This window comes from Bos indicus x Bos taurus, chromosome 13, assembly GCF_003369695.1.
Source record: "Bos indicus x Bos taurus breed Angus x Brahman F1 hybrid chromosome 13, Bos_hybrid_MaternalHap_v2.0, whole genome shotgun sequence".
Lineage (NCBI taxonomy): Eukaryota > Metazoa > Chordata > Mammalia > Artiodactyla > Bovidae > Bos > Bos indicus x Bos taurus.
In genome coordinates, this window is record NC_040088.1 from 56877971 (window position 1) to 56892932 (window position 14962).

The 14962-nt window shown below is 39.7% G+C and overlaps 1 protein-coding gene across 1 annotated transcript in view; it reads right to left on the bottom strand.

Annotated features, from left to right (window-relative positions):
* MYO3A (myosin IIIA) overlaps window positions 1-13312 on the bottom strand; it is a 170083-nt gene extending 156771 nt beyond the window's left edge. The window contains exons 1-3 of the mRNA XM_027559932.1: window positions 13053-13312; window positions 12378-12455; window positions 849-1033 (exon numbers count right to left, since the gene is read on the bottom strand). Coding sequence (XP_027415733.1) covers window positions 849-1016 — 168 coding nt within the window. The 5' untranslated portion in view covers window positions 1017-1033; window positions 12378-12455; window positions 13053-13312. The remainder of the gene's footprint in view (window positions 1-848; window positions 1034-12377; window positions 12456-13052) is intronic.
* Between the last annotated feature and the right edge of the window lie 1650 nt (window positions 13313-14962).

Here is a 14962-nt window from a genome sequence, read left to right on the forward strand (position 1 = left end):
ACTGCTATTCCCAAAAAAAGCACCATTGGCACTGCTGGAAAAGAGGCCATATGGACTGACCACGACATTGAATCCTTCACAAGGAACCAGACCCTGTAAAGGAATGCCATTTCTGTTTGGAAACACTTAGGTAAACCTGAAAATTAATTTCCCTTTTTTGAAAGAAATTTTAAAATACATTTCTTGTTTGGCATAAGAGGAATTCTGCCTGAAGCCTAAATAAACACAGGAGGAAAATGAAATCCGGCCAAGACGACATTAGACAATTTTAGGGTTACTTCCAGATCCGTGAGTCTATACGCTGACAACACTCTGAAATCTAAAAATATTAAATCAAACCACTGAGCTGCTTGAGAGAAGGTAAACTTATATACAGATATACTTATCTGTGTGTGCGTACATGCTAAGTCACTTCAATCATATCTGATTGTGTGACACTATGGACTGTGGCCCTCTGGGCTCCTCTGTCCCTGGGCTTCTCCAGGCAAGAATATTAGAGTGGGTTTCCACACCCTCCTCCAGGAGATCTTCCCGACTCAGGGATGGAACCTGTTTCTCTTATGTCTCCTGCGTTGGCAGGCAGGTTCTTTACCACTAATGCCACCTGGGAAGCCCCCATATTTCTCTTTACTATATATTTATTTATCAAGTATTTATTGGACCTTCTAATATATGTTAAGCATTTAACAAGGAAAATCTAACAAGACATTTTAAAACAAACATTTCCTTCAAATTGCAACTGACACTGTGATAAATAAATCAAGATAAGATACCAATGGACTTTTTAATTGTTTAACACAGATTTTTTTAAAAGTTAATTAGCAAGCAAGAAAAAAAACGTGACTTACATGGATGGGATCCAGAATTTTGACTGCTGCTTTTTGGCCATTTTTCTTATTCAACACTTTAAAAACTTTTCCATAAGTTCCTTTGCCAATCGTTTCAGTGATTTCCCAAGTATCAGAAGGGTCGGGAAAGTTATCAAAGATGATTGATTTTCCAATTAATGGAAGCATCTCAAAAGTTTAAATCACTGGAGAGAAAAAGCACAGAGCTTCATTGACATTTGATTGGTAATATTAAACAGCACACACAAACTCATGGGAAATTATCTAATATTTTCACTGATATGATGGGAAATACACAGCAGTAACCAAATGTACTCAGAGTCAAAGAAATTTTTAATTTCAGTTCTTTTTGCAAACAGATGAATACGAGTTTAATAATGTTTTGTAAGCAGGGCTTTATATGTTTAATACTGTCCCATATTAATTGCTACTATTAGTAATTATTTTCAGATTGCTTCTGCTGCCGCTAAGTCGTTTCAGTCGTGTCCGACTCTGTGCGACCCCATAGACGGCAGCCCACCAGGCTCCCCCACCCCTGGGATTCTCCAGGTAAGAACACTGGAGTGGGTTGCCATTTCCTTCTCCAAGGCATGTAAGTGAAAAGTGAAAGTGAAGTCGCTCAGTCATGTCCGACTCTTCGCGACCCCATGGACTGCAGCCCACCAGGCTCCTCCATCCATGGGATTTTCCAGGCAAAAGTACTGGAGTGGGGTGCCATTGCCTTCTCCTAGAGGCACACATTTAAATCATTTTGATTTACTGCTTTATACTCATGAATGAAAGAATTTTAGAATAAACCTTAGCAATGATAAAAGTCCAACTTATTCATCAAAGCAAATCCCACACTTTAAAATGATTGTGTTTTTTTATTTATTTTTTAATTGAAGGAAAATTGCTTTACAATATTGTGTTGGTTTCTCCTGGATAACATCCTTCAAGAACCAGTCATAATTATACATACATCTTCTCCCTGTTGAGCCTCACTCCGCTCCCCTTCATCCCACCCATTTAGGCCATCACAGACAGCCAGGCTGAGCTCCCTGTGTTATACCGCAGCTTCCCACTGGCTTTCTGTTTTACACATGACAGTGTATATATGTCTCCTCTTCTGCGTCTCCAATACTGCCCTGCAAATAGGTTCATCAGTACCATTTTTCTAGATTCCAAACATATGCATTAATATACAGCATTTGTTTGTCTCTTTCTGACTTACTTCTTACAGGTTCTAGGTTTATCTACCTCAGTACAATTGAGTCAAATTCATTCCTTTTTATAGCTGAGTAATATTCCATTGAATATTGAATATCTGCTTCATCCATTCATCTGTCAATGGACATCGAGGCTGCTTCCATGTCCTGGCTATTCTAAGTAGCACTGCAATGAACACCAGAGTACATGGATTCTTTTTGAATTGTAGTTTTATCAGAGTATATGCCCAGTTGTGGGATCCCTTGGTCATAGGATAGGGTTATTCATAGTTTTTTTAAGGAATCTCCTTACTGTTCTCCATAATGGCTATATCAGTAGGAGGGTTCCCTTTTCTCCACATCTTCTCCAGCATTTTTAAGTGATTGTGCTTTATATTACTGCTCTATGTAAAACCCAACAATCAGTCCCCTATTGCTTTTAGTATGAAATTTCTTTCATATAACCTAACACATCCTTTAAAATATGGCCCTTGCTTAATTTCCTAGCCTCATGTCTCACTACATGTTCCCTCAGACACTACAACCTACCCACTTGGGATCCATCAGGTCATCCCCTTCTTGCTTGAGGATCTTCACATACAGTCTTTGCTCCCACTTGGGTCTGTGGTTTCTTTGCTAAGCTCTAACTGCTACTTTTCTTTTCACGTATTTGCTGAGATGTCATGTCCTCCAAACCGAACCACTCTCCACCCCATTTGAGTTGTGTGCCCATCTCTGTGCTCCATGAGCTCTCTGAACCCACCGTGACCTGATATTCCTACACACCCAGCACCTGGAGCACCCACTCCAGTGTTCTTGCCTGGAGAATCCCAGGGACGGGGGAGCCTGGTGGGCTGCCGTCTATGGGGTCGCACAGAGTCGGACACGACTGAAGCGACTTAGCAGCAGCAGCAGCAGCAGCACCTGGCGCAGGGCTCAATTAGGAGAACATGGCTAATGAGGTCAAGTGATTTTAAAAATGATTTCACACATAAGCTGAGATAAGATCTTCCAAGTAGTGCTACTAACCTTTCATGTTTTCCTTAAATTACATTCAATCCTTTGTATAAATTTAAAGAAAAAAAAAATGAACAGAAAGACCAACCAGAACATCTGTGGTGGTCCTCTGAATTTTTTGGTTAACCATGCAAAACCTCACTCTTTTCAATGCTATAAAGTTGACTGCAGTTGTTCCTGGATGTGTATACATAGAAACAGGCCTATTAATGAATGTGTTAATATCACATACTAATATCAGCCCATGAAATTCATTTGTCTGACTACAACTTTCAACCTCATCCAATCTACCAATCCATTGATTCTTCACTTTCTTTATATCCATCAACTCTCTTCAGTCTTCATTTCCACTTCATTTTCTCCTTCCCCAGCATAAACAGGGCTTCCCTGGTGGCTCAATAAAGAATCCACCCACAAGGCAGGAGAACCTGGGTTCAATCCCTGGGTTGGGAAGATTCCCTGGAGGAGGGCATGGCAACCCATTCCAGTATTCTTGCCTGGAGAATCCCCATGGACAGAGGGGTCTGGTGGGCTACAGTCCATGGGGTCACAGAGTTGGACACAACTAAGCAACTAAGCACAGCACAGAGAACAACAGCATAAATTCTGCAGTTTGAATTATTATAACTTCCTTGCAAATGCCCTAAACATTCTTGCTTCTCTCCTTCTTCACCACCAGTCCCCTGGGGTTAAAAAAACCAACCCTAGTTAAACCTTACATCTTCTTCACACCTGTGCCTATAGCTGGAGAACACCACACAACTGGGCTGAACCATTTCACTTTAAATTCAGGATCAAAAACTTACAAGTAGACCCTCAATTATGTCCAGCAATCTTACTGCACTTCCCTGCTTTGGATATTCACTTCTCTCTGGTGAGTGATCTCCATCTTCAAATTTCTCTCTCCTCAGATTGTTCCCTTGTTGCTGTCCATCCTCTCCCACCAAACTTCCCAGCTGATGTCTTCATTTAATAATTAAGTGACAAAATGGAAGCAACAATAAACTCTTTAATTTTCCCATCTCAGAAACCACAAACCAATGTGCATCAAACAGAAGGAGTTCATTCTATTTATCATCCATAACTGCTGTCTGCCCTCAGTCTTTTTCATTTGTTCCATCTCATCCATCATATTTCAGCTCAAATATCACATTTTAAAAAAGATCTCCCCTGCATATTTTATTCCTTCCTCAGAATGTAAGCTCCAGAGGTACAGACTTTATTATTTTTAGCTCTGTATCCACAGTTCCCAGAACAATATCTAACACATGGCAGATAACTAGTAAATGCAGGCTAAATGGGCAAATGTTTATTTGTTTATCTGTTAATTTGACACCTGAAACCTTAGCTCTCAGTTCACTTACAAACCTTATAATGCCTAACTCTGTGTCTGGCATATAGTAGATGTTAAATATGTAGCTGCTGAATGAGTGAATCAGTATTCTTACAAAAAAAAAAAAAAAAAGAATGAGAGAAATAAGGATTAGAAGGAGCTAAAGAGAATTTGAAAATCTAAACAGAATAATGATCATATTCATTATATTTAAGGGGACATCATTCAGTAAATGGCTATGAATGCCTGCTGAAAATTACATCACTACATAAAAAGACACTTAGGAATAGTTCTTAGAAAACTTAATCTTTATGAAATTTGTGCCTTTGATCCGAAATGCAAAAAAAACAAGTAGGAGGTAATCAGTAATAATCATCCAATTCAGTGATTTCATAATCAGTGACAAGATAACTACTTTATACATCTATCTACTTGACTCATGCAAATAAGCGTTTATGCCATCCATATAATGTAAATGTTAAACCAAAAAAAAAATTAAATCTTATTAAATGCCTCAAATAGAAGTATACAACCAGGAAAAACATTCATTTTATGGAATAGTGCCTTTTCACTGGCAATGTTAATGAACATAATAAACCATGACTGGCACACAGTATCCAGAACAGTCAAATTCAGGGACAGAAAGTATAACTGTGGTTGCCAGGAGCTTGGGTGGAGAAGGCGATAGCACCCCTCTCCAGTACTCTTGCCTGGAAAATCCCATGGACAGAGAAGCCTGGTAGGCTGCAGTCCATGGGGTCACTAAGAGTCAGACACGACTGAGCAACTTCACTTTCACTTTTCACTTTCATGCATTGGAGAAGGAAATGGCAACCCACTCCAGTGTTCTTGCCTGGAGAATCCCAAGGATGGTGGGCTGCCGTCTATGGGGTCACACAGAGTTGGACAGGACTGAAGTGACTTAGCAACAGTGGTAGCAGCAGCAGCAGGAGCTTGGGGAAGGGGAATGGGAAAGATTATTTAACAGCTAGTTTCAGTTTGAGAAGGTAAAAAAAAGTTGTGGCAATGGATAGTGGTGAGTGTTATACAATGATGTGAATGTAGCACTGAAGTGAACATAGTTTTTAAGTGGTTAAAGGGTAAATTGTATGTAACGCATATTTTACCACAGAAAAAATGCTACTTTGGACACAGTATAGGGAAACAAAGTAATGAAAAACAGGAGACCCAAACTGAGAGACATGGAAGGGAGACCACAATTGTCTGCTTGCTCTCAGATCTGTGCGTGACCTTCCGTGTCCTGAATCTCAGGGGTTGACATCTCAAAACTGTATTCCCCAAAGTCCCTGTCCCACTGGTGTCCTCCGCTGTTGGATTCTGTCAGTGGGTGTGCCAGGCAGAAGACTGGATGGGAGGAGGATCTTTCTCCTCTGCTTTCTCTAGTTTTGTGGTATGTCCATGTGGCTCCATCTCCCTGAAGGTCCCTGTTTCTGTAGGGTAGACCTGCCATGGTTCTAGACGGCCTCAGCATTTGCATTTTGGTAAGACCATTTCCTTGATGTTTCTGTACAGTACAAGGAGTAATGATAGTTTTTAAGATTATGATCCTAACTCTGAGATTACCTCATTATCTTCTGTTGGGCTTTCAGATATCCTAAAACATTTATAACGAATTCCCCCTATACCTTAGTCTGTTCAGGCTGCCTGAACAAAAATAATATAAACTGGGTGGACTGGAAACAACAAGCATTTATTTCTCACAGTTCCCGGGGCTGGGAAGCCCAAGATCGTGTTGCTGGTAGACTTGGCACTAGATGTGGGTCCCCTTTATAGATGGCACGGTGTTTCTGCTGTAACCCCATGTGGTGGAAGGGACAAGCTACCCCCCTGGGGTCTCTTTAATAAGATGCTAATCTCCTTCATGAGGCTCTGTCCTCCTGGCCTAATCACTGCCCCAAGGCCTCACCTCCCAACACCACCACCCTGGCAGTTAGGGTTTCAACATATGAATTTGGGGAGAATACAAATATTCAGACCATGGCACCATATTAAATTTCCTCTGTTGAACTACTTGGTATTGATTCTATTTTCCTGACTGATTCAGTCTAGCACACATCCAATCAGTTTGTGGAGGAGAGAATGGAGAAAAATCAACAGATAATGGCTGAAAGTTCTCCCAAACAGGCAAAAGGTATGAACACTCAAATTCAGGAAGCTCAGTACATTTCTTTGAAAAATTCACAGTTGGATACATGGCAATGAATCCAGAGAACACCAAAGACAATGAGAGGCTCTTGACACCAACCATATAGGAAAGATATATCACATATAGAGGGAAACAATTAGAATGACTGCTGATATTTCAATAGAAAACAATAGTATAATATATTCAGAATGCTGAAATAACTGCCCATCTAAAATAAACAAAAGTATCCTTCAAGGTCAAAGGCAAATTAAAGATATTTTTCACCTCAAAAAATTCAGTTTAACAACAATGGCCCCTGAGAAAGAGAACTTCTAAAGGATATCTTTGAAAAATGACAATGATAATGACAAGGAAGGTCTAAATTACCCAAAACAGTACATAGTGACACATGTGTGTAAATCTAAACTAACACTGACTGTAAGACACAATAATAGACAAAAATGAACTATAATAATCAAAAGTAGAATGCTAGAATTTAAAATGTTCTTAAGTTCCTCATATAAAGAGGCAGTTAAAATATTAATTATAAATTTAGGCTTTAAGATATCCATGTCAAACACTTAAACATTAGACCCTAAAAATATCATGCATAACTTTCAAAATATTAAAAGAGAAAAACTGATGTTAACAAACTCAATCAAAAAACTCTGGAAAGGAGAATAAAGGAAGCCTTTAAAAAAGAAGAACCAGAAAGCATAAAATACCCTGTGAAAAGGAACATGAATATGCCAATAATCACAATAATTGTAAATGGACCAAACTTACCATGAAAAGACAGAAACTGGTAGCTCACAGCTGTTTGCAAGAGATTCACATAAACTATAGACAGAGATAGACTGTAAATAAAATAATGGTACCGTGTACCATTCAACAAAAGAAAGTGATGTGACAAGATTAATATCAGGCACAAAGTACTCAAAGGAAAATTATTTATTAGAGGTAAAGAGGGTTACTACATAATAATCAAAGACTTAATTCACCAAGAAAATATAAAAGCTCAAAACAGAAGCCTAGAATACATGAAATAACTGAAAGAAATACAAAGAAAAAGGGAAAAAGTCACAATTTTAGTGGGAGATTTTAACACAGTTTGTCAGTGTTTTTTTTTTTTTTGGTTCAAGTACAGAGAAAAGTTCTTAAGAATAAATAAGATTTAAACAACTCTAATCCATTTGGAGCTTCTTTTTGTGTGTGGTGTCAGGGAGTGTTCTAATTTCATTGTTTTACACGTAGCTGTCCAGTTTTCCCAGCACCACTTATTGAAGAGACTATCTTTTCTCCATTGTATATTTCTGCCTCCTTTGTCATAGGTTAGGTGACCACAGGTGTGTGGGTTTATTTCTGGGCTTTTTTATCCTGATCCATTGTTCTATATTTTTAGTTTTGTGCAAGTAGCATACTATCTTGATTTCTACAGCTCTGTAGTATAGTCTGAAGTCAAGTAGCCTGATTCCTCCAGCTCTGTTTTTCTTTCTCAAGATTGCTGTGGCCATTTGGTGTCTTTTGTGTTTCCATACAAATTATAAACTTTCTGTTTTAATTCTGTGGAAAATGCCATTGGTAATTTGATAAGAATTGCGCTGAATCTATAGATCGCTTTGGGGAGTATAGTCATTTCACAGTATTGATTCTTCCAATTCACAAATATCGTATTCTCTCCATCTGTGTCATCTGTTTGTACTGAATGGATATCCTGAAATACACATGAAATCTTGTATCTAACAACAAATAACCTTCCCAAGTGTACATGAAAGTCAAAGTGTTAGTTGCTCAGTCATGTCTGACTCTTTACAACCCTATGGACTATAGTCCAGGAGGCTACTCTGTTCATGGAATTCTTCAGGTAAGAATACTATAGTGGGTAGCCATTCCCTTCTCCAGGGGATCTTCCTGACCCAGGGATCGAATCCAGGTCTCCTGCATTGCTGGCAGATTCTTTACTGTCCGAGCCACCAGAGAAGCCTGAACGTACATGACTGCCATGTAATTAAGTAAGAAGACAACTACTAGATAAATTTTTAAAAACCTATAGTATCAGATACTTTAAAAGGAACTGCTAAACAGTTCAAGGGCCAAAGAAAAAATGCAATGACTTTTTAAAAATAGACTTAAAACTGAATAATAATGAAAATATCTCTCATGAAAATTTACTGGATACAGCTAAAGCAGTAAACAAAGGAAAACATATAGCCTAAAATTTTTATCTTAGAATGGAAGAAAGGCTAAAAATTATGTAATTACAAAATAAAAGCAAAGATTGTAGAAAAAAGGAAGAGTTGAAATTAAAGACATTACAGAAAAAGAATAAGACAGATTAGAGAATGATAAATACAACAGTTCTTCAAAGATAATTTTTTTAATACATAAGCCCCTATTAAGACTGATCAATAAAACCAACAAAACAGAAGATACAAATGAGCAATACTAAGGTTGAAAAGACTAACAAATTACAGCAGAGACTAAAAAGATCATAAAATGATAAATTTTTATCAAAAAACTTAAAAATTAGACTAAGTGGACTAATTTAGACTACTTAGACTAATATTAGAGGGGAAAAAAAAACAAAAATAAAAGTTAGTTTTTTGGAATGTTTGCATTAATGTGCTTTCATACTATAACTCCTAAAACTCAATTCTTCACTCATATAATAACTAAGGGGACTATGTTAAGTTCTTAAGTACCAGAAAATCACTCTAAGTATCTTTTAATACTTTAGAGGTAATGACCAAATTTATCAGCAGAAGGGGCTAGAAACTCAAAGGATAAGTGCTTCATAAGTGAACATAAGCACATTTCCTTTTCCCATATAACACAAAAAATAATCAACCTAACTGTTAACTTTTCCAAAAGATAGGGAGAGAACACCATTTCTCAATGCAATGAAAATGCCATTTGCCCATGATATAAAACACACTAAGAAAGTAGCAGATGGTTTTACTCAAAATTGAGCAATATTTTAATACTGTGATTCTCACTTTTCAAAACACACATCGTGTATTTTCTGCAGAATGTTATGGAAAGACTCTTCCCTTTATACACTCCCTTCTGCCAAGCTGTTTAAACTCCACTGCATGCATATGGTTTACATTAGATTCAAAAGTAGCTCCTGCCTGTGATGGAAGGGGAATCCTGGAATGCCAGCGGGGCAGAACATGTGTGTCTCCATAGAGCATCCCAGAGAGATCTCAACAGATAAGCCAGAGGACATTATCTTCCCATTAAAAGTCCTTCAAAATCCACATTCTTACTGTGTCTTCCAGATCCTTCCTGACCCCTCTAAACTCAGTCTACTTTCTTTTTCATCTCTCACACCAACCACAGCCTCAGCTGTCTTCTGACAAGTCTTAGAACAACACTGTTCCTGACTTTAATTTGTTGTAGAGAATATTCTCCTGGAATGATTATGAAAGTCATAAAGCCTTGCTGGTTAAAAGTAGCCTACAGAAAAGTGAGTCTTCCATATAAAACCACCTTTCAGAGACAGCAGGCTGAAGCACTAGACAAGTTCTAACTATCTACTTTCTCAAAGAACTTTAAAACACAAACTGACAGAAACCTCTGGTCTCAGTTCACTACAGACCAGATGAACTGGTCACATATCCCTCCAGCTTTTCACTAACACAGGCAACAAAGTTTGGTTAAAACAGACCTTGTCCAGTGATACGTATGGTCTGCTTTGAATAAACCATAATTAGTGTTTTGTTCCCTTCAATTTGCTTAAAAATGTTTTGCAGAGAAGGGGGAAAAGGTCTACTTATGTACTTCTATCTATGTATCCTGCTTTCCACCACTCATTTTCTCATTCTGTAATTACTGCGATAAAAGCATGTGCTTACATACTAGAACCGAAAGAAAGGCTATCATTTCCTAGAAACTTAAAACATTATTTTAAGTTTTAGCATAAACCTATAAACGTCAGCATTGACAGCTGTAAAATGGAATAATCACGCATGTCTGAACTAACTCTCAGAGTTGACCTAAGTATCAAATGAGCTGTATGAGGAAACGATGCTTTGTAAATTGTGATACAGGACAACTCGCCTCCTTTGTCAAGGATGCAAGGTGAGTTATAGTTTTGGCCACACAACTGCCTGTTCCAATTAGTAAGGGATAGTTTCTGAGTAAGAAATCACAAACTGAGGTGTCTGCAGGGACAAAGGAGGTAAAATGTGTGAGTGAAGCACATGTGGATGAAATAAATGCACGGAGTTTAGAGGAACTGTGGCAAAGTTGAGGGCAGTGTTTCCCACCCAAAACGCACAGCTACATCCCAGCTGCAGGTCTGGCAGACACAAGCCCTGCCTTGCCTGGTCCCCTTGTTTTTCAACAGAAGCAAAGACTCTGGGAATTCACTTAAAATTTACAAAATTTAAACTATTTGGTAATAGTTGTAAAGTATTCATTATTTTAAAATACAAAGCTGACCCAAATAAATATATCAAATTCAGCCTTTAGGCTATCAGCCTATAACTTCTACAGGAGGTTTGTTTTGTGTTCTTTGTTAAAAATGACCAACCAACAAGAACCTCTCCACCTGGTATAATCACCCTGAGACATCAGGAAAACTAGATTATAACAGTGGCAAGCATTTTTCCGATTGTTCATCAGTGCCAAGTACCCACTGGGCTTCTACTTTTACATGTATTACATCATTTAACTTTAACACTTATGAGAAGCCCTTCAGAAAGGCATTATTACTGTGTCCCCATTTTCAGAAAAGAAGACTGAGGATTAGACTTTTTAAGGTCATAATGCTGGTAAATGGCAGAGTCAAGAAACAAACCAGGACAAAGTCCATGGTAGAACTTTGATGTTCAGTGGTAGATGATTTCAGTTCTAAAGAGTAATGCTTCCCAATTGGAGGTTCCTAAATCCCTGTGTGTCCTTAAAGTGGTATGGGGTCTTCGGTGAATTAGTTTTAAAGTGTAATGGAAATCTGTTTACCCTCTAATGGATAACTTTTTTTAAAAAAAATTTATTTATTTATATGGCTGCACCAGGTCTTAGTTGCAGCACATGGGATCTTCACTTGTGGCACAGAAACTTAGTTACGCCAGGTGGGATCTAGTTACCTGACCAGAGATCAAACCCAGGAGGGCAGTCTTAGCCACTGGACCACCAGGGAAGTCCCTATAATGGATAATGGAGTTAATCTTTCAAATTATCAATCCAGGGAAAAAACTAAACAAGAGACCCTCATTTGAAAAAAAAAGGGGGGGGGGAGTAAATAGTTTAGAGCACTGACACTGCAGAAATTATTAAAGTGATAAAACATTTTTACAGCAAAATTTTACATAATTTGCAACCATATAGTCTAAAGTATATTTGTACTTTCAAATATTTATCACCCTATTAGTAGTAACTAATGGACCTTCAAATAGTTTGGATCTGACAGGCAAAAGTTATTTTTCAAAGAATATTTGCACAAAAAATATTAGGCTGTAAAGAGAAAATTTTAAAAAGGAAGTGCAGGACAGTGGTACTCCTTGTATGACTGACCAAAATATCTTCAAATATAGTCTGGTATTAAAGATCACCAGATTGAATCTTTTAATGTACACTTTTTTGTTCCCAACAATAATAAAAAAAGACTAAGACAAATGAGAGTAATTTTTCACACACTAGATATCACATGAATAGACACATAAAAAACAAGTTATCTTTGAGATCTCATACATCTCTAAATTTTCCCATTTGAAAACAATTATCTTTTACAGTGTAATAAAAATCAATATGGCATGAATAACATGCACTGTCATTTATCTGTCAAAATTTAGCACTTAGGCTCCTGCAAATCCAGAAAACTGGTCAACTTTATCACCTACCTTTAGCAAAGCTTGAAAATAACTCTTTCAGATATCATGACAAAGAGTAAATTCCAGGCTGCAGCTGTGTTCCTGGGTCTGTAACACACAACAAAACTCAGTGTTACAGGTTTAAGCATCAAGCATCTGGGAAAAGTGTTTAGAAGCTAAACATAGAAACACTGAGGTAGTATAACAGGACAGTAATTTATTACTCAGGTTTAATTAAGCGACTAAAAGGGAACACCACACATCCTATGAAGGCATAAAGTAACTCTGAAGTTATTGGATCAATGAGAAATACAAAAAAAAATAAATAAAAGGCTTTAAGAAAACCCATTCAATCACCAAGAAAACTCAAATCCGTGAGGATTCTTGGGGTTTTCCAATTTAAAACAACAAAAAAATATTTTTAGTGCCATTACAACGTCTATTTCAAAGCTTACAACCATCATCCCAATAATAGTAAAATATTATTAATTTTTTTTAATTTCTCACAGAAAAATTCTAGCAAGGTTCAAATAGAAACTATTACAGAACAGAGCTGTTGGTGAACAAGTCGAAACGACATCGTTGCTGGGAGGATTGCTCTACTTCTTAGTAACGACCGCAATGTTCTTTCTTGTCTGCCCTTTCCCCTTAAAAAGGAAACTTTACAGATGCGTCTGGCGGGGAATGGACCCCAGCTTCACCGACCTGCTCCAGATAAATCAGTCCTGAGCAGGACGTCCCTCGGGTGGACCAAGCGCGGCGCGGGCCTCAGGTGCCCCGAAACCGCCGGGACTAGGCGCGCGGTCCCCGCGAGTCCCTCTCGCGTTCCCGGTCCGATTCCCGGCGCGCACCCCACACCACCTGTAGCCAGGGAACTGATGCCGCCTGACCCGGGGCTCCGAGCCGCTGAAGCCCAGGACCCCTACCTGGGCCGGAAGCGAGCGTCTCCATCCTCCCCTTGGGGGCGCAGGTTGGGGGCGCGCCTGGGCGGGGCGGGGCGCTAAAGAGGGAGCGGCCACGGGGCGGGGCACTCGAGGGGGCGGCCCCTCTCCAGGTTCTCAAGTGCTGTTCCTCCTCCCACCCCGGCGCGTCGCCGCCCTCGGTGCCCGCCGGAAAAGAGGCCGCTCCGTCCGCCCCGCGCACCTCGCAGGGCCCAAGTCTGGCGGTCAAGCCTGGGACTAGGTCACGCCTCCCTGGTCTGTAGCCCGGGGGCAAGGGAGGGGACCCACCAGATCCTTGAACACCTCCCTCGGACAGACCCACTGTCCTGAAGCAATTTCTCCTCGCAATGAGCGGTGTCTTCCCCCAAACTCCGTGGGGCTCATGGCACAAGATGTCATCTCTAGGCCAGCGGGCTCTGATCCCGAAAGTGAGAAGTAAAGTAGGTACTGAGATATCCCTGCGGATACCAGTTCACTTCATCGGCCTGCCAAAGTGGGGCTCGCTTCACCTGCCAAAGTGAAGTCGTTAACCACCAGTCCTCTAACTGGTCATCCCTGACACCTGTATGACCAGGTTCCCTGAACAGCCTCAGGTGACATTTTGGGCGTGGTTATGCCTTCCTCCCCTTCAAAAAGTGAGACCCACAATCAAAATGTCATTTAATTGTGTTGATAATCTAAATTGGTCTATCATTTGTGATGTCTAAGAAGAATTCTAGAAAAGGTCAGTTCAATTCAGTTCAGTTGCTCAGTCGTGTCCGACTCTTTGCGACCCCCTGAATCGCAGCACGCCAGGCCTCCCTGTCCATCACCAACTCCCAGAGTTCATTGAGACTCACGCCCATTGAGTCAGTGATGCCATCCAGCCATCTCATCCTCTGTCGTCCCCTTCTCCTCTTGCCCCCAATCCCTCCCAGCATCAGAGTCTCTTCCAATGAGTCAACTCTTTGCATGAGGTGGCCAAAGTACTGGAGTTTCAGTTTTAGCATCAGTCCTTCCAAAGAAATCCCAGGGCTGATCTCCTTCAGAATGGACTGGTTGGATCTCCTTGCAGTCCAAGGGACTCTCAAGAGTCTTCTCCAACACTACAGTTCAAAAGCATCAATTCTTCGGCACTCAGCTTTCTTCATAGTCCAACTCTGACATCCATACGTGAGCACTGGAAAAACCATAGCATTGACTAGATGGACCTTTGTTGGCAAAGTAATGTCGCTGCTTTTCAATATGCTATCTAGGTTGGTCATAGCTTTCCTTCCAAGGAGTAAGCGTCTTTTAATTTCATGGCTGCAGTCACCATCTGCAGTGATTTTGGAGCCCCCAAAAATAAAGTCTGACATTGTTTCCACTGTTTCCCCATGTATTTCCCATGAAGTGATGGAACCAGATGCCATGATCTTAGTTTTCTGAATGTTTTCAGAAACATTTTTCTGAAAAGTCAACTTTTTCACTCTCCTCTTTCACTTTCATCAAGGGGCTTTTTAGTTCCTCTTCACTTTCTGCCATAAGGGTGGTGTCATCTGCATATCTGAGGTTATTGGTATTTCTCCCCGCAATCTTGATTCCAGCTTGTGCTTCTTCCAGCCCAGTGTTTCTCATGATGTACTCTGCATAGAAGTTAAATAAGCAGGGTAACAATATACAGCCTTGATGTACTCCTTTTCCTATTTGGAACCA